Raw genomic sequence first — 20,333 nt, forward strand, 5'->3', positions numbered from 1 at the left:
TAATGTGTCTTGGCGTTTGCTCCCACAAATGCAACATAGAAGAATGAAAATAGAACAAAAGTAAGGTAATAATAATAATGAAATGAACAAAGTAGTGCTAAATTTAAATGAAAATTTCAAATAATTTAAAATCTATCCACAGAATAATAATAGTTTTGAAATGAGATATAAAAATGCAACGTACAATCTAAAGTCCAGTTTGATGAAATATATGAAAGTGACCAGTGCAGGGATTAAATGAGGGATGTGAAATGTAAAGTCCAGTTTGATAACAGAACAGCTCAGCTATTTAGCAGGGCAGCAGACACAAGAACAGCTTCTTTCCAGAAGTTGTTCTTGTGTCTGCTGGTGGAGGTTTTTATGGATCTCAGTCTTTTTCCTGAGGGAAGAATTTCAAAGAGTCAGTGACTTCTTTTAAATCACTTCTTAAAACCCATTTTTTATAGACTTTCTTTTTTTGTGATGTCGTCTTTTATCCCTTTTATTCTTCTTATTTTTGTTTATTTATATTTATATTCTTCAATGATTTTTACTGTCTTTTTTTTAATCTCTTACTGTTTTTTTTTTTTTTTTTTTAAAAAACAAGTATCGTCTTTTTTGTCTTTTCTCTACTGTGTTTTTGCATCTTTTGTCTTCTTGTTTTAAGTTTTTTATGTTATCTTTATTTCATTATGATGCCTAGTCGTTCTCTGTTATTGTCTTAATGTTACACATGTTGTAAGTGAGGCTTTCTATAAATAAAGTGATACACAGGTCAGTGTAAGGGCTATATAAACCTTGATCACTATAGTGTCGTTGTTAGTTAAATTATGTCCATACAACAAAAACAACATTCATAACTTATTGACTTAAAACACCATGAAGTACTTACACGCTGCCACCAGAGGGCGCGTGTATTTTCCATCTAACAGGATGTTTTGTTTACAACATTTTGACATGAATCAGAATCTGAATCATCTTTATTGGCCAAGTATGTTTACGCATGTAGAAATTTTAGTGTTTGTCAGTGTACTTCCATAAAAAAAACAACACAACAATCTTCAGATATGACTATATACAAGTGAAACCGTTTCTGTGAACTGTAAACAGGATGAGAATAGTGCAAAGAAGTGAAGAGTGCTGAGATAAATATTAAATGGTAAAAAAAAATATCATGTCATTACATGTAGTCAGTGGTTATGTACAGTATATACAGCCTGGTCAAATATACAGCAAATAAGAACATTACTAATAGAAATACGGACACATCTTCAAAGGAGTGTCCTATTTGTTCAATAAATTAGTGTTAACTACATATAAATATATTTAACTCCCATCAATTATGGTCTAAAGTAGTCGCAAAAGGTTTCTATTACAGGGGGAACAGTCTCCTAGCGACACCTCCTCCTTTACGGCAAATGGAATATGGCGGAGGGTGAGAAATCCCTCAGCGGACTGGAGCTCAGCAAGGTATGATTTTCAAATAGCTGATATACAACTGACAGTGAATACTGAGAGTCGGGGACAGAATATAATAAATTATAATGCGCTAGTAACTTTATACAATATAGTTTGATAGTGCAGTGAAAGGACACCCGACTTGTCAAGCTAGCAATTGCAGCTAGCTGTTGTGCTAGCTACCTAAAATGGTTAAAATGTCTCTGCGGTTCCTTAAAGGTCTGCTCACGGACAGTGAGTGGATATGTTGCGGGCTTTCTCGGAGTCAGGACTTGCTTGAGCAGACAGCATTGTCGGTATAAACATGGCCACCGTGAGTCCCCCGTGTTGTGTAAATTTATCCTTGTTATGTTGGTAGCCGCTTTTGTCCAACGCGCTTCAACATTAGTAAGTTAGCCGTGAGTCAATAAAATGTGAGCATCGCTGTTTTTTTGGACCTCAGACTCTTCAAACACCATTGTTTGAAAGTGAAACTGACTTGTGTTTTCATGTCGTTAAATATTTACAGCTTGACACTCGTGGTGAAGTTGACTGTATGGCATAAATTTACATGAAACAAAACAGAAATGACTCGCATTGCTTGTAGCAGACGTGGCGTATTATACTGAACTGTTGGCGCAAGTTATTGCTGAAGCAGCAGAATAAAACATGCAAATTTACTTGATATCTAGTGTAACTCTAGCTTCCACGTACAGTGCGTATGCCACTACAGTAAGTGATTGCCAACACGAATGCTGTTTAAATGAGCACATCATTTTTGTCTGCACCAACTAACCCTCACCCATCCAAACACTTGGCTGCTGTGACTGGAAAAAAAAGGCTTTGCTAAAAGAAAACTATGTCTAAATTCAAATTCAGGCACAGCTGTAAGGACAGTAAAACAATTTTTTTCTAAGAGGAAAGTATGTTTCCAAGTCAACTGGTTATACCCGTTATATTTTTTTTTACATGGAAAGGATTCACTCCATCTCTTATTGGCAGTTCTAATTAAGACCTTTGGCCAAAAAAACATGGTGCACCTTCCAGTCACTGCTTAACCAAAAGTAACACTGTCTATGTGCTATATATATATATATATATATATTTATCATAGTATACTTTATAGATGTGTCAATACCATTATTAGTATTTTTTGTTAACACAGATCTCACCAAACCAACTGGAAAAACTATCCTATGTATTTGTGTGCACACCAGCAAGCGTCAATGTGCCACAGTAATTCAGTAGACATGTGGAAGAAGCAGTGTGATTTATTCCTTACTAATAACTCAACTAGTCACTGCCTGTTATTTTGTATTTACTCTCTTGCGTGTTGAATGAATTCAGGCTTTTTCTCTTTGATGCCTGGCTGGTTGCGGTGCATTGCTGATTTCAAAGACATAACAAAGTGAATATTTTGTGGTGGCATAATCAGTCAGTGCAAAATAACTTTTATTTCTGCCTTTATCGCAAGTAACACTAAGAGTCAAAGCTTACATTGATTAGTAAACATGATGCATTGCTAAAGGTAAATATCTGCATATGATCCTTATGATAAAGACTAATCCATGCAGTTGTGTGTCATCAGGTGGAGACAGATGTGAGTCATTGCAAAACAGGTCACGCTCTCCTTTGTTGCCTTGCAGGAATGGCAGGAGGCCACAGACAGCAGGGCGGACCTGCTCCGCTACCTGAAGGAGCAGGTGCCTCAGATCTTCTGCCTGAAGAAGGAGTCCAGCCCTCTGGAGGAAGAGGAGCTCATGCAGAGCCGACTCCTCCACCCTCTGGAGTGCTTCCTGTTTGGAGAGGATCCTCAGGAGGGTTTGGAGAAGCTCAAGCAGGGCAGCACCTCCTCCCAGCTCTGTGGACGTGTCTTCAAAGAGGGAGAGACTGTCTACTCCTGCAGGTCTGAACACATCCTCTGATCAACTGTAAAGTTATTTCAACCATACAGACAGTAGTTATTTTAGTTGCCCTCATTAGTTGTTTTGACTATATGGTGATAAATGTCAAGATCTACAGTGTCATAGGGCATCCCAAAACTATTGTTTTGATTGTTACTAAAATTTAGCATGAAATAATGCAGATATCAGAATGTATTTGAACAATACTCAGCCCCAGTGGAGTCTGAGGTTACTGGATAAAGTATGAATCCACAGAGTTCAAAGATAGGAATATATCATAGAGGGTATTTGACTTCATCAAGCCACTTCTATGGGAATTGCCTTGCTTCCATAGGTTACAGTTTGCTCCAATTACGCTACAACACCACAGTAGTGAGGCTAAAGGCCTTTACACACTGGACGTGATTTTTTTCGTGCCATTAATTCGCACGTCAATATATTTTTTCGAACTGTTGTTTGTGTTATGAGTACTTACACACAGAACGCAAATATTACGAGGCGAAAAAGCAACAAGGTCGATTTATCTGAGTTTTCACACAGCGAAAACCAAAAGTGTAATCTGCACAGACAGCTGTTTCTTGCGACGGCCTGTGTGGGGTGTTGAATATCCTGCTGTATGTTTTGAACTTATTTACCGTATCTATATTGATTGATCAGCTCCAGGTCTGTCTGTGAGCACTGCAGGCAGACAGGTAGGTTCACTCGCTACAGTGGGCGGAGAAATAAAGCCAATGAATCAATACATTGATGTATCATGTATCATATGCATCATCACTATGTATTTATAAATACAAACACTGTGGATTTCTTCCCATGGGGCGGACATGCAAACTGTTTTGGTTCAGTAACTTCCTGCTGTCAGTCAGCCTGGTGAAGGCAGTTTGTCCTCTCAGATTCCCAGGAGTTGCAGCTGACAGGCGGCTACTTATGTGGACATGAGACGCTGAACGCAGGTCGGAGATCATCATCATCACTGGAGGATGGATGGATGGATGGATGGATGGATGGAACATCCTCCAGTGATGATGATTTTGTCCTTCTTCTCCTCACTCGACAAAAGAAGAGGAGAGCGTTATATCCGCTCAATCCACACCGGCTCCGACCTGTGTTCAGCGTCTCTGTCCACAGAAGCAGCTGCTGGACAAACTGCTTTCACCAGGCTGACTGACAGCAGAATGAGCTTTCACAAATTCTGTCACAAATTCGTATTGCTGCCGGTGTGAATAGCTTTGATGCGAACTATTCGCAGACGATTATTTCGCAATTTCGTGTCGTTTATTCGCATTGCTGTGTATGTGTAAAGGCCTTAAGCTGCAAAAAGTTTGATAAATTGCAACGTCTGTCCATTGTGAGTTTGACAATGTTATAGGAGGGCACCCTTATCAATTTTACTTTAATCAATCAATCATTGTGTATATCTACACCAACCATTTATGTAAGTTAACTGTGCTCAGCAAGAAGCATTCACCTCGTAACATTTCTTAAATGTGGGAAACAAAATGTAGCCTATAAGTTGGCAGTGCAGCTATTGTTGATCTTGTGATTTTATACTGTTATCTTCAATTGTAAAGTGGCCTATATTAACCTGCTTTGTCATTGTGCATGCACTTACAATAGAGTTTGTGGATAAATATTGTGTAAACTGTGTGGTTACACAGCTAGCATTCACTGGGTGTGGCCAGCCAACTGTCTGTGACCATCGGTGTAGATACTGCAACAAGATTCAGCATTTCATCTCAAGCAAGCCATTTAAAAAGATTAATGTCAGAAAAATAAGTGAAGAAATGTGAGTACTTCTTGGTGGCAACACTATTTAATTTACATAATGTAATACAAAAAGGACCAGACGAATATATACTGTGCTGAACATAAGATAATTTAAGACTTTCAGAAGGACACCTACATATTCTCTTCCTGTTTTCAACATCTGTGGTCACCACCACAACAACCATGACACATTCCCCTGAAAGCCACCAGATAATACCGTCTCTGGTTAAACTGAAACACTGGTCGACCGATTAGAAGATTAAAATAGAAGTGAAACTAAAAGTATAAAAGTGCTGGCAACAAAATGAACTCTGCACCTCTGGTTTCTGTTTTTTAGGAACAGATACTAAACACAAGGTGATGTCTGAATAAACTTAACTCTGAATAAATAACTATGATAAAATTGCTCATGAAAGTTAGTAGTAGTTCACTAAAACTACAATAAGTACTAAAAAGCACAAGAGATTAGGTGAAAGTTGAGTAAAAGATGAATGTGATATGTAGTGAGTGTAAAAAGGTTGCTCCTCTCCCTTTTCACTAAGCCTTGGTTCCCAACATTACTTGTGTTTTTGTGTTAAATCACTAATTTCAGTCTAATGTTTGTGTTAATTTCAGTCATGTTGCACAAATGTGATACGGGTTTCAGTTGAGTATTTTCACATTGTTACATTTTGAGTGTGTTATCAGTGTAGCTCACCCTGTGGTAGCCTGAGATGGTACGTTCTAGTTAGGTGAGGCTGAGAAGGTAAAAGGCCAGTCACTGGTCTATTGAATGCAATAGGGAAGAGAGTAGGTGGCAGCTTGCTGTGAAGCTGCAGATTTTATTTGTTTGTTGCGATGGCGTAAGTTATTGTTGTTGAATTTCCCAGGGTTCATTTTTGCCTCTGTGTCCTTCATACTTTTGTTAATAAATGTCACTTTTTGTGCACATACTTCGGCCTGCCAACCTGTTTTTTTCCAACATCCCTTTAAAGGTTTCCTGTGCTCAAATACCAGCTTCTGCCCTTTATACGGGGTGGCGCCACTACAGTGAGACTTGTATGTACTTGTATGTTTGACAACACAAAATACAAAATAATAATAAAACTGAGTTGCTCAATTTGATCAGCGCCAGCTAACTGAAGCAGCATGTCCTCTAACATCAGAAAATACATTTTCCACTTTACAAGAGATGATCATTGCTTCACTTTGTTTATTGCAGTTAGGGTGAAACTGCACTCAAGAGGTGGTACAAGTTGTTGACATATGTCCAATCGGGTAACAAATCCTTTTCAACTCATTGCAGGGATTGTGCGATAGATCCCACTTGTGTCCTGTGCATGGACTGCTTCCAGGATAGTGTGCACAAAAGCCATCGTTACAAGGTCAGTGTCAATGTGGATGTTTACATTTTTATAATTAAATTCAAATCATGTCATGAGTGTTTAATTGTCAAAGACGCTAATCATGATTTTGCCTTAACAGATTAACAGATTTTATTAGAGTTCGAGTCAGTCACAGCCAACTTGTTGCTAGCTGTCAATCACAATTTCATTAGATCATTTTTGTGCATCCACCTTAAATTTTGGGAAGAACACTTCAAAAAGCTATGATTAGTTCAGATTTAGTGATTGAGTTCATGATTTTTGGAACACAGTGTCACATAATAATGCATCCCCCAGCTAAAGCATTTGCATAACTTAATTGCGGATGTGTGTATCCATTACTTATCAGTGACATACAGTATATGCATTTTTCTCAGATGCACGCGTCATCAGGCGGGGGGTTCTGTGATTGTGGGGACATAGAAGCCTGGAAGATTGGCCCCTGCTGCTCCAAACACGACCCAGGGGCAGCCACTGCCATGGTAACGGTGAGTTACATAATAGAGCGGAAAGAGGGACGTGGGAGGGGCGTACTTGTCCCATTCTGTGTCAGTGAACCCCAGAATGCTTATTTTCCCATCTTAGGCTTGATGCTGCTCTCTTAGCTGCAGCTTTGGCTCCGGAAATGAGAAAGAAAAAAACACTTTGTTGACCTGCATCAACTGAGAAAATTTATAACTACTTTAAGAGAGGGGGGGGGGGCTGAGAGCAAATAAACTAGTGGGAAAAAGTTGTGGGTGAGACAGATTGAAAGCAGCCTTTCTACAATTGAATGGTGCAGGGATGTATTCAGTTTAATGCTTGGGTTACAGCTTTTCCCACCAAACTGCCACCTGGTACACATTTTGATCGGTTGTTGCTGTTCAGCACTTGTTTGTTAGGCCTATCTTTGCTGATCACAGCGTTTGGGCTTTCCTTTGATAAGATCATGTTCAGGGGCTTTGAGCAGACATGCAGCTTGACAGCTCTGTGCCTTTTTTCCGTAAACAGCAGGTGCCTCTATTAACACAGACATCGCTGGCCCCGGTCCGCCAGGCTGCTTTGTGTTCTCTACACCAGATCCAAACCTGTGCTTAACAAGCAGTGACACATCACATGACCACAACAGCATCTCCACACTGAACATGAAAAGCCCATCATGCTGTTCCAGACCTCTCGTTGTTTAGATTGGGGTAGATTCCAGTGCTTTTTCTCACACAGTAGTGTGACGTAGAGATTGATGTAAATATACAGACTCACTATATGTTTTGTTTAGTTTGTGTGTTAAATGTCAGACATTTGTACGAAATACTGAGCTGCTATGTGGAATGTTTGCTCTCAGGGGATTTGATATTAATGTTATCAGGCCAGATGTTTATTTTTCTCTTATTAAGCCAAATATGCAGACCAGTTCCTTGTCACATTATGGAGTCACTGCTAGTGACACAGGAAATAGGGATTTGTAAAGGTTATTACAGGAAACATTTCAGTGAAATTGCATATTGGTGTTGAGATATGTCTCTGTCTTTGCACTCATGTGCTTGTAGTGATGCAGCATTTTTATTAAATCACTTTAGGCTTATTATTGACATAACTAACAAATGACAATTTGCAATGTGTGAGAAATGTTTCTGTCAAGTGGAAGACAATGTTTCAAGGAAGTTATTTTTGGAGAAGTAGAGCTCTGGGGAGTGCTGGTGCTGTGCTCAAAAAATGTCCTGTGTGATTCTCTCCTCCCTTGCAGGATGAGTGTGTGTTGGAGCCTGAGTTATACGAGCGTGCTGAGAAGCTATTCCGGGTATTACTGTGCTACGTCACAGATTTCCTGGTGTGGGAGGAGAACTTTGAGCTATCAGCTGAACTCCAGCCGCGGTACGGCCTGTGTGATCACACACACGTATAAAAATCCATATGCAAAGTGCCCAGCTTTACTTTTAACAGTGTATTTCTCCATCCATGCAGGACAAAAGACAATGCATACTACTGTGTGCTGTACAATGATGAGCACCACTCATACGACCATGTGATCTACACCCTGCAGCGCTCTGTTTACTGCGATCAGGCTGAGGCACAGACACACACATCACTCATTGACAAGGAGGTATTTTCTGAGTTTCATCTGCTTGTGACTTTCAGTTTACATTACTGCCATGTTAAAGGAAGCTACTTAGAATTGCACTGTATTATTTCACTCAATAGCAGATAATCTCATTTTGTAAATATTATTAACCGTTGCACAGGGTCGGCGGGCAGTAAAGAGAGGAACCTTTCGATCATGCCAGCAAGCAAAAGACCTCATCAAGGTAAATACCAGCCACTGATTTTGTGCCAATTTAGACATATAGATATTAATTCTTGAACCTGAGGCCATTACTGTTCAGTTTTTCCACATTTCACTGAGCTCTAATCCTTTCACTGCTGTGTTGCAGTCCAACTCCGAGCACATTTCCCTGCAGCCACTACGTGTAGAGATCCTTCATGCAACAGTGATGGCTCATCAGACGTTTGCTCTGCGCCTCGGCTCCTGGTTCCAAAAGATCATCAGTTACTCAGGTGCTGCCATCATCGTCACTGTACTTGCACTAAATAAGTCTCACAGCTTTACATACAGTTTGTGTAACTTTGACATGTGCATTTTCTATACCTGGAGAGACTGCAGTTACTGATGATTAGTGATTAGTTTGCTTGGGCTGTTTTTTCTAGTTACTGGTTTCTGATGGCTATAGTGCACATTTGTACATGTACAGTTGTATGTCTTGTGACTGGGAACCTTTTGTGTGTCTTGTGCAGTTGGCTTCAGACAGGCCTTCTCCCAGGTGGCACTGGAGCCCAACGAAGACAACCCTTGCCTCATCAGCAGACTCATGCTTCACGATGCCAGGATGTACAAAGGCAAGTACATCTGACATTGATTCTCATACATAATAGCAACTTATTCTCACCTCGATTTCATACACTCACACAGAGATTTTTTTCTTATTTCTTCAAGGAGCTCGCAAGATAGTACATGAACTGATTTTCTGTAGTATGCTTATGGAGACAGAATTCAAGAGGCTTTTTGCAATCGAGTTTACAAAGGTAAAGTAAAACAATTAGAATGTTTATTTTATTTTTTTGGAAGTTCTTTTGCATAATTAAATGAGTACATGTCCCATCTTTGTCTTTTCAGCACTATAAGCAGCTGCAAAAGGACTTCATCCTTGATGACCATGACAAGAGTATATCCATCACTGCACTGTCTGTTCAGATCTTCACTGTACCCACACTGGTGAGTGTTGTTTGTTGTAGGAGCGTTAGAGTGGGCTGAATATGGCATATCTTTAATAATTGTGCCTCTTCAAGAAGACATTATGTATCTGTGCCTTAACATTTTTGCCACACTTTTGTTCTCACATTCTTGTCCTTTCTCCAGGCCAGACAGCTGATTGAAGAAGGAAATGTCATCAAAGTGATTGTTGATACAGTCACAGCATTGCTGCATGAACATCTGGATGATAACAATCGCTTCTTCTTCCTGGGCTACAACTCTGACAAGTTCTCTCGCATCCAGGTCATTTTCCACGACCTCAGGTGATTAAATGGGCAATAGATTTTAACAAGTCCTTTGTTCCCAACTCTTTTGGGAACAAAGGACTCTTTTATCTAAGATCTAACTCCTGTCTTAGGTATATTCTGATCAGTAAACCCCCAATGTGGACTGAAGAGCTGCGGAGAGAGTTCCTAGAGGGGTTCAAAATCTTTCTCGGGCTTCTCAAATGCATGCAGGTAATTATGGCAATGCTGATTCATTCTTTAATAGCAGGACTACTACACCAGGTTATGGTAACTCAGTAAACCAGATAAATAATGAATCTTCTTTCACTTTCTTTATCAGGGCATGGAGGAAGTGAAGCGCCAGTTTGGTCAACACATTGCAGTAGAGCCAGAATGGGAAGCTGGCTTTTCTCTCCAGATCCAGCTCCGCCACATTCTTGCTATGTTCCAGGACTGGTGCGCATCTGATGTGAGTTGTCATGCATCGCATCCATCAAACCATTATTCCGCAACTAGTGGGAGTGCATCTGTTACCCCCACCCCCCTTGTCAATTCCCTTTGAATGGACAGAAAAGACAGTAAGAAAGAGAGGAGTATATTTCTGCTTCACTCAATTACTGCTTATGTTTGCCCCCTCAGGAAGAGGTCTTGCTGCTTGCATTTAAAGAGTGCCACAAAGTCCTGATGCAGTGCAATAACCAGCCCTTCCACCGGGAGCCTACCGACTACTACATGTGCAAGCACATCCTTAATGTTCGTCCGTACAAAGTGTCTCAGGAGCCTGTCAGCATACACCTGCCCATTTCCAGGCTACTGGCTGGTAGGAGAACTAATATTTGCAAATCTCAGTGATTTATATCTGTATATTTTCTGTTAACTGTGAACTCAATACTGTGTCCATTTTTTATCTCTAGGCTTGTATGTACTTCTCTGCAGAACAGGGACAATTGAACGTCTGCATGATCCTGTAAGTCATGTGAAAAATGGTGTTTATCACCATTTGTTCATCCCTAGTGATAAATGTTTAGTAAGCTTCCACTGTCAGTAAGACAACAATCAAATACTCAATGATTGCACTGTTGTTGTACTTAATGAGTGAAATGTCTTAATTGCCAGTGTTGTCATTCATCTTAATGTTAAGCCTGTTTGTTGCAGGAGAGCTATGACTTCACCCAGCTGGCGGAGCATCCTCTGCGCTGTGTGGTGCTGGCTGCACAGGTCTCAGCTGAAATGTGGCGGAGAAACGGGCTCTCATTGGTCAGCCAGGTATATTGCATTTTATTTTTGGAAATTCAAGGCATTCATTCTCTCTCTCTGTGTTATAATATGTATATTATAATATATGACTAATAATTAACAAATTTAAATTTTTTTTTCACATGATCAGGTCTATTACTATCAGGATGTGAAATGCAGGGACGAGATGTACGATAAAGATGTTCTCATGCTTCAGGTTGGTGCCAATTTTCCTCATGCTTTTAACTTTGAATCTTTTTAGGCATGTAATGTGGTGATATCATATGAACCCTGCCCCCCTTTTGCAAATTGTTTACAGATAGCTGCTTCCAAAATGGATGCCAACCACTTCCTCATGCTGATCTTGTTGAGATTCGAACTCTTTGATTATTTTAATGGAAGTTGTTCAAGCAAAGACCAAGTAAGGAACACCTAAAGTAATCATTCATGGAAAAAAGGTTTTGTGCCACTAAATGCTTTACTTTTAATGACATGCGACTTAATTTACAGGATGAGTTGATACAGTGGAATCGACTGACAGAAGAGATGCTATACCTCCTGATCGTCATCGTTGGTACCGTGTTACATGCTACTAATCAAAATTGGGAGGTTACTTAGTTGATATGAACCACACAATAGTGTCTGATCAGTGTTGTGTTTCCAGGTGAGCGCTATGTCCCTGGGATCAGTCAGGTGACGAAAGAGGATGTGACAATGAGAGAGGTCGTCCACCTGCTGTGCATTGAGCCCATGGCTCACAGTAGCCTGGTCAAAGGCCTGCCAGAGAATGTAAGATATTGTCTTAATTATAGATTATTAATTATAGTCTTAGTTCTCACAATTGAAGAGTCATAAAATAAAACAAACACAAAATGTTTTCCTTATAGGAGAGCCGTGAAACTGGCCTGGAGAGTGTAATTACCAAAGTTGCCACCTTCAAGTACGTAAAGACTGTTAAACCACTTGTGAGTTTCATCTTGACAATAATTTTTGAGGAAATTTAATCTGTCTATTCTGCTTCTGTTTGTAGAAAACCAGGAGTGTCAGGACATGGATTATATGAAGTGAAAAAGGAGCGTCTGGTAGAATTCAACCCTTTCTACTACCATTATTCAAGATCCCAGCATAGCAAGGTAACTCAATGCCTCAACACCAGTTTCACTTTAAATGGACGCAATTTATGTTGAATATCCCTCCCTTCATTCTTATTTTTGACCTGTTCTAGGCAGAAGAGTCTCAAAAGAAGAGGAGAGTTCAGGAGGGCAATGATAAAGGTGATTGCTCTCCTGCACCAAGAATTGACCCTCTTCTTTACACTATTTACTAATTAATAAACTCTACTAATGGTGCTTTTGTCTGTGTTTGTGCTCAGCTCTGCGTCCTCCAGTGCCCCCAGCCTTCTGCCCAGCTTTCTCCAGCATCGTGCGTCTTCTCTGCTGCGACATTATTGTCCACATCCTCAGACGCGTCCTGCAGAGAGCTGCAGAGGACCGAGCGACTCATTGGACAGAAGCAATGATCCAGAGGGTAAACACTACATTTATCTTTATCTTTCCAGCATTACTATTTGCTACGCAGACCACATTTAGTAACAAAAATGCACGTTGTTATGACACAGGCCTTGCACCTGATCGGTCAGGCATTGCTTGAAGAGAAAACACAGCTTGAGGACAGCACTGTGGAGGATGTGACCTTTGATTTCAGTGTTAAGGCCCGAGGTAAGTGAAAACAGATTAGCAGTTGTTTTATCATCATTCACTAACTATCTTTTATAGCTATCAGAGGTATGACCTGGCTTGGTAAATTTTTATGACTTTAATGTCTCTTTTAGGAATTGGTTCAGAGCACAGCAAGTCAGTGTTCCTCTTGTTGTCCAAGATTAAGGCTCTTCCTTCCCTTGAAGCCCAAAAAGACATGGTCAAATGGGTTCTACAGGTAGGCTCATCAGTTAGCAGTTTCCAAACTAGATTTTTATTATTTGCGTTGCATAACTTTTTGTATTTTTTTTGTAGATGCCTCCAACATTTTGTATTAATGTTTTTGTGCTAGATGTTTGAGATTGTCAAGTGCCTCAGAGAGAAGTCCAGTCCAACAGCCTCTGTGAGCATGGAGACAACCAAACCAGAGGAGGTAAAAGAACAATGAATGATGAATTTATTAATACACTTGACGAGACTTGATGGGACCTACAGTAGTTCTATAATGAACCAGCCATGGGGAGTGATTTGTCTTCGTTTCCTCAGACATTATAAAAGAAATTAATCTATCTGCGTTACACACTGCAATTGGGCATTTAAATATAAGTTTGTATATCTGTATGTAAGACAATCTACTTTGGTGAAAAACAATAGCTAACTGGATCAAGTGAGATAAATACTGATTTCTGGCCTCCAAGAACCACAGACTCACTCAACACTCATCAAAATCATACTCATTTACATCTCCGTCATCACTTAGGCTTACATCCACTTCACATAAAAATATCTGACCATTTCTAACCTCACCCTTAGTCTTAACAATTGTGCATCCTCTCTGTATAAAAAGTCTCTGACTTGTTTTTGCCTTGGTCCAGAGTGCTCAGGACAAAGAAAAAGCTGAGCGGAAAAGGAAGGCGGAGGCAGCCAAACTCCACCGGCAGAAAATCATGGCCCAGATGTCAGCGATGCAGAAAAACTTCATTGAGTCCAATAAGATGCTGTATGACAACATGCCAGAGAGCGGGGCGCAGGGAGAGACTGTTACATCTACTGAGAGGTGAACATCCTAAAAAACCCAAATGGATGTTTCCTGGTCTGAAACTGAATCACTTAAACATAATCAATTTGATTAATTCCTCTTTGGGTAATGTTTATTCATCTAGCTGTGCCATGGAGCACAGGGAGCTGTGTGTAGCCATCGGACCCCACCGAGGCTCCACCCCAGCCGAAAGGGAGGTGCTTACCTGCATTCTTTGCCAGGAGGAGCAGGAAGTGGCGGTCCAGGCTCCCGCCATGGTGCTGACTGCGTGTGTCCAGAGATCCACAGTGCTGACTCAGTGCAGAGGAAAGATACCAACCAACAGAGCAGATGGTCAGTTTCATTCACTGTAACTGCAATTTTATGGGAAAAATCAGACTCAAACTTATCTGACTCATATTTTCATTGTATTTTTATCTTAAAGGGACGGGGACGTCATATCCCCTCTTCATGCCTCCTGAACTGGCTGTGGGGGCCCACACTGGCAGCTGTGGACACGTCATGCATGCCACATGTTGGCAGAAGTGAGTCATCACAAAACAAATTTGGCCATTTTTGGAATTATTTTTCTCACATTGCTCCTCTGTTTTTGGTCTACTGGAAGGCACATATAGTTATCATCTTCTCTGTTTTTTAGATATTTTGAGGCAGTCCAGAATACAACCAGAAACCGGCTCCATGCCGAACTGATCATCGACCTGGAGAATGGGGAGTACTTGTGTCCCCTGTGCAAGTCACTGTGCAATACTGTTGTCCCTCTCATCCCTATGGAACAGCTAACATTCAACTAGTAAGTCCAGTCTACCTTCCTTAGGCCAATCTGCAATGATATGTCGGAGGTACAGATACGTAGAGGCTATTTTAATGTTTCTGTCATTGTGTGTAGTGAAAATGCAGAGATAATTGGCCAGCATTTGACCATGCCTCGCTGGATCCAGATCATCTCTGCCAGGATTAAAGGACTCAAGTCAATCACTCAGGATAATGGCAAGACAAGCGAACATTCAATACATGCATCTATTTCAACAACTCTGCAATTTAAAGCTGGTGATTGTGTGAAATAACAGGGTCATTTTTTTTTTCTGTCTCTCTTGCAGATTGCAACACAGAAAGCAGTAGTGGTGATGGAGACGCAGGGCTGTGTGGAGAGGGCCAGCCAGACTTTAGATCCATTCTGAGCTATGGCGTACAAGAACCGTGAGTGACACCGTCCACTCCGTCAGTATTACTCAAAGTTATGTTTTTTGTAGCACAGCAGTCCGAAGTCTCTTTTGCTGCTTGTTTTTAGGAGAAAGTTCTCAGACAGCGTAGCAGAGATGCTGGTTGTGTGCGCCACCACGGTCCACAGGGTCGGTCTGCAGACGGCACCCAATGAGATGTGCCCACGTGTGCCCCTTATGGCTTGGAACACATGTGCCTTCACTATTCAGGCCATTGGTAAGACTCCTCATTTTAGCTTCTCTATATCCTTTCTTTCATTTTTAAAAGATCTAAATATATACATGTGTGTCCTTGCAGAAAACATATTGCAGGAAGAGGGCAAGCCACTCTTTGGGTCCTTACAAAACAGACAGGTACTGACTAGCACACAGTTCTCACATATAATGCATATCATGGTTTGAATTTTGTTAGATATCGTTTTTGTGAAATACTTCTCCATTTTAGCATGCAGGTCTGAAGGCGATTGTTCAGTTTTCAGCAGCTCAGAGATTTAAGAGCTCCCAGTCTGTCATCCAAAGGCATTTCACTGATATGTTGGGAGGTACCTGGTCCATCTAATCATAATTAAAATGCATTATAAAGCAAATGGAGTTCTCCCTTGTGTATGAAATGTACAATATAAGTTAATTTTGCCTTTGCCTCGGTTCTCTTCCCAGTCTTGCTGCCTGTCCTGAACAGAAAGACCTCCCCCTCTCTTCTGGAGGTTGACTTCTTCCATCTTCTGGTAGGTCTTCAATAATGGGAACAACTGTGTCGAGAATAGACTCCAACTTGTCTTGTCCTCATCTCAGAATAAGTTATTTGACTTTATTCTGTCACACAGTAACTTAATTAATGTATTTTTTATGTGTGAATCACTGTTAATAAATACAAAATAATGGTTATAGGTATGTGTTCATGCTTTCAAAATGCGCAAACTTGTTGCCAAGAGTTTTGTTTTTTAATATAATCTTGATTTCTCAAATTTGACTGAAAATTAATTAAAAAACCCAAAAAACTAGCTCTTTTAGGCTTTTACTTGGATTTATTCACTTGTCAGAATTGGTGTGTGTTAACCTTTGTTTTGTTTTGTGTGTGTGTGTGTGTGTGTTTTGTCAGGTGGGTTTGGTGTTGTCTATACCCTCACTGTATCAGGAGGAGGCTGTAGACTTACAGCCGTCTGCTGTCAGCTCTGCCTACAACCATCTGCACATCCTACATCTGGTCACCATGGCTCACGTGCTGCAGATCCTCCTCTCCTCTGCAGGTACAAACAGTCAAAACTCAACAATACAAACTGGTCTATTAGTACTGCTGATATCTACAATTCACTGAACTCCTACGGAGTGCTTACAAGTAGCAGTATATAGTGATAAAGATGATTATGGTGATTAAATAAAGGATGAATTTCTGTGCAGATTTCCCTGCAGTAGCGGGTGGAGAAGACACAGAGGAGGCCAGAGTGGCGGGAGAGCTGTACTCTACAGTGTCACAACACACTGGAAGGTACAAGTGCTACACATCATGCTGTCATTTATCTGCTGAAATACTGGAGCATAATTCTTTTATAATTTGTTTGTTGTTAGATATAAAACAATATTGATAAAAGTCACACTAGTAAGCTAAGAATTTTTCTTGGGGAAAAAAAAAGTGAAAGTGTTAAACTACGTCCAAGGGGCAACTTTGAGAGATCTCCATAATCACAGACTAACTGACTTGAATGTGGATCATGTAGTCCAATAAACATCTGTCTGTGTGGATTAGATCACAACTGTTGCAGTGTTAGTACAGAAACCAGCGCCATTGCTAAGGGTTTTCTTTTGGAGTTGAAGGCACAAACATCTTTTGTCAAGGAAAAATATACTGGATACATGTTCCCTCATGAGCCACCAATAATTGCATTGAGTATGGAGAAAGTTTGTTGTAGCAGGCGGAAGGGGCCAGTTATTTTTCATTTCCCTGTTTTATAATCAAACTTGACAGGAATCGACCACACCCGATGTAATGGAGACTCATGCCCACGCAAACATTGCTCCTTGCCATCAAGGCCATGCTGCATGCTCAGAAGTATATGTACGATAATGTAGCTTATTTTACAAATTGTTCTGTGGTTTCCCCATCAGGCTGATTCCAGATGTGTCCGGCAGCTCTGTGGCTGAAAGAGTGAGGAGAGGAATAGAACCTTTCCTGCGCTGTGCTGCTCTCTTTTTCAATTGCCTTACAGGAGTACATCCTCCTGAGGATCTTTTTAGTTCTTCTGGTAAGTGAAATGTAATTGCTATATCATCATATCATGCTGTGTATACTAGTGAATTCAGGCTCGACATTTGGTCTATTGCAGTTACATCTCAAGGACAGGTGGAGGCACTATGCAGTTATTTGGCACTACCCTCCAACGTGTTCCAGCTCTTCCAGGAGCACAGAGACACTGTTACTCCACTCCTGCACACGTAAGTGATAAACATTGAAGCAAGGTCAATGTATTTAATCTGTGATGTCTTAGTATTCAGGCGAGTAGTTTTGTTTCAAAAATGTTTATTTTCTCTCTAAGGTGGTGTGGGAGCCCAGCTATAACCAAAGCCCTGAAAGGCAAAATCCAGACAGTCAGGTAGACTTGATGTTAATTCAGTCACCCTTTTTGTTTTTGTAATTGAACATCTCCTAATAATTAATCAATAAACTCATATTTCTACAGATATCCTAGAAGAAGGAATCGATTAATTGAGCTTCCTGAGGATTACAGTGCTCTCCTCAATCAAGCCAGCCATTTTCAGTAAGTGGAAAAAAAAACAGAGTCCTTTCATTCAGTGAAAAATTCTGCCTCTGATGTTCACCCTTCTTGTCTTCTCTACACTTTGTCCTCAGATGTCCCAAGTCTACAGATGACGAGAGGAAGCACCCGACCCTGTGCCTGTTCTGTGGGGCCATGCTCTGCTCTCAGAGCTCCTGCTGTCTCAGTAAGCTGGACGGGGAAGACGTGGGAGCTTGCACCGCCCACGCTGCTACCTGTGGCGCAGGAGTGGGCATGTTCCTCAGGTAGGTCACTGGGACCTAGAGATCAAGAGTATTATTTTTCAGTTTTAAAATGTGCTTTTGATATTCATTTTATTGATTTGATGTCGACAGGATAAGAGAGTGTGAAATCGTACTGATGGCCAGTAAAACCCGAGGAAGCACATATCCTGCTCCTTATCTGGATGATTATGGAGAGACTGATCCTCATCTTGTGTAAGAATTGTTGATTTAATTGACTTGGTGTTGATATATATGGCCACAAAGTACATATTTTCATCATTTCAAATGTATTTTTTGTTCTCTTGAACAAACACTTTAATGAAATAGATCCTCTGTCTTTTCATTTCCAGGCGGGGCAACCCATTGCACCTTTGTCCAGAGCGTTACAGGAAGCTGAACCAGCTGTGGCAGCAGCACTGCATCCTGGAGGAAATCGCCCGCAGCCTGGAGGTGGTCAACGTTATGTTTGCATTCGAGTGGCAGATGTTGTGATGATTGGTCCAGCTGCAGCGGCCGGGAAATAAAGAGCACAGCCATAGAGCACAGTCTGCTCCAGTGCTCCCTAGGCTTACACACACACACACATACACACATACATACACACCCAAACAACTAACCCTCCTACAATCAAAGGAGGCCTGAGTGGCCAACCCCTCCCTGATGAAACCCCTGCTGGAGTCCAGAGAGATGGGACGGTCAGATGAGGAAGAGGAGGATGAAGGATAATGGATGGTGATGGATAATGAGCAAAACCGAAGTCGCCTTGTTTTAATTTGATTGTCTGCTCTGAGAATGAGTTTCTCCTAGAGTAATGTTATTTGCAAAGAGGCTCATTCAAATAAAGACAAACATCAGATACACACTAACATGTTTCTGTTATCAGTTTATGGATTTGATTTCTGTCCTCAGTAATGCTGTGAATCTTATGAATTCTCTTTTTGTGTTAGAAATTCTTATTTGTCATAAGTTATAATTGTTGATTTCTGCTGTTGATGAGGGTACATTCATTTGGAAATTTTTTGGGATGGCCAGAGACCATTTTTTGCTTTTTCCCCATTAATTATATAGATGGTCCAAATTACAGGGCCATATCTTACTATCACCTTTCCTCATATATGTATGTATATATATATATACACACACATATATAATGGATAAAACATTTATAGAATATACATTATTTTCAAAGTTGTATTGAAACAAATCCAGTATTCTGAGAGCAGTATACTGTACCCTGCTTCCATGATTTCCTAATCTAGATGCAGTTAATGATAAGTAGCCATTTTGGCACATTTAAAGTATTTCTTTTGTTTTTGGTTGAATATTTCAGCCTTTTTTTTCCCTCACTGAGCACCAGAACCAATGAGTGAATTATATGAATTTATACCACAAATAATACTGTGAGATGCCCTTTTACAAAAAAACTCTAAACATATTAGGTCAAACATATCCGGTGTTTACTGCATGTTTGTAGTGAGTAAAACCTTTTGAGGGGACCACTGTCCAACAGATTATTAATCACATTTCACCATTTGGTGTTTACTCACTAAACTCACTCTTAAATTGAATTTAAGAAAAAAAAACTATGTCAATATTATATTTAAGAAAGAAATGTAAATTTTATTGACAAAATCTAAGGTAATATGTTATCTTTTTTCAGTTACTCCATTCATTATTGCTCAGCCTTTTCAGGAAATTATGTGTGAATATATCATTTCTTCCTTTTTGTGTTGTTTGACAGTACTACATGACTTCCAGGCTGTGGAAATAAAGACACTAGCCTATCTGCAGACAAACTGTTCCTGTGCCCTTAATTAATATGAGTGTAATACTTTGCAATTTCTAATATCTTAAAGCATAGAGCACATAGAGCGTAAAGCATCAGTTTAAAAGGAAGTGATCAAATTGCCTCTTGTGTCGCCCACCTAAAGAATAAACGAATGATGATCCAATTTTTGTCATTAAAGGATAGGTTCACAATTGTTAATGTCTGTTTTAAACCAATATGCAGGTGCTCAAGTATCTTGAAACCGGTTTTGCTTGCTGAAATCATTCCTTCTCTTCATACTGACCATTAAAAGATCCCTTCCTAAGGTTAAAATGAGTTAATCAGAACAAGTGAGCATCTTCCAAAGTTAGTCTTTTTAGTACAAATTCACTCTTTGTTACTATCCCTCCACTG

General features: G+C 40.2%; 1 protein-coding gene across 1 annotated transcript; it reads left to right on the forward strand.

Moving 5' to 3' along the window:
* Positions 1 to 1,342: 1,342 nt before the first annotated feature.
* Positions 1,343 to 19,947, forward strand: ubr1 (ubiquitin protein ligase E3 component n-recognin 1). Its single transcript, XM_067613323.1, has 47 exons — positions 1,343 to 1,449; positions 3,063 to 3,322; positions 6,373 to 6,451; positions 6,829 to 6,939; positions 8,175 to 8,302; positions 8,393 to 8,531; positions 8,671 to 8,733; positions 8,860 to 8,983; positions 9,221 to 9,322; positions 9,420 to 9,508; positions 9,600 to 9,698; positions 9,843 to 10,000; positions 10,096 to 10,195; positions 10,305 to 10,433; positions 10,604 to 10,784; positions 10,879 to 10,931; positions 11,120 to 11,230; positions 11,352 to 11,417; positions 11,520 to 11,621; positions 11,711 to 11,774; positions 11,865 to 11,989; positions 12,088 to 12,140; positions 12,231 to 12,333; positions 12,426 to 12,474; positions 12,573 to 12,727; positions 12,819 to 12,918; positions 13,032 to 13,135; positions 13,250 to 13,330; positions 13,773 to 13,954; positions 14,061 to 14,269; positions 14,361 to 14,460; positions 14,574 to 14,726; positions 14,823 to 14,923; positions 15,034 to 15,133; positions 15,225 to 15,373; positions 15,455 to 15,510; positions 15,602 to 15,698; positions 15,814 to 15,881; positions 16,256 to 16,403; positions 16,555 to 16,642; positions 17,260 to 17,396; positions 17,478 to 17,586; positions 17,688 to 17,744; positions 17,832 to 17,909; positions 18,002 to 18,172; positions 18,263 to 18,364; positions 18,502 to 19,947. Exons 1-47 carry the CDS (start codon positions 1,405 to 1,407, stop codon positions 18,641 to 18,643), a joined length of 5,220 nt encoding a protein of 1,739 aa, XP_067469424.1. The 5' UTR covers positions 1,343 to 1,404; the 3' UTR covers positions 18,644 to 19,947.
* The last annotated feature ends 386 nt before the right edge of the window (positions 19,948 to 20,333 follow it).

This window comes from Thunnus thynnus, chromosome 16 (assembly GCF_963924715.1).
Source record: "Thunnus thynnus chromosome 16, fThuThy2.1, whole genome shotgun sequence".
NCBI classification, from domain to species: domain Eukaryota; kingdom Metazoa; phylum Chordata; class Actinopteri; order Scombriformes; family Scombridae; genus Thunnus; species Thunnus thynnus.

Excerpts from the sequence above, each read along its gene's own strand:
- ubr1 (XM_067613323.1), top strand. The coding sequence starts at position 1,405 with ATGGCGGAGGGTGAGAAATCCCTCAGCGGACTGGAGCTCAGCAAG. Across the intron at positions 15,882-16,255 it reads TTGACTTCTTCCATCTTCTG|GTGGGTTTGGTGTTGTCTAT; the intron begins GTAGGTCTTCAA and ends GTGTTTTGTCAG. Across the intron at positions 16,643-17,259 it reads GTGTCACAACACACTGGAAG|GCTGATTCCAGATGTGTCCG; the intron begins GTACAAGTGCTA and ends TTTCCCCATCAG.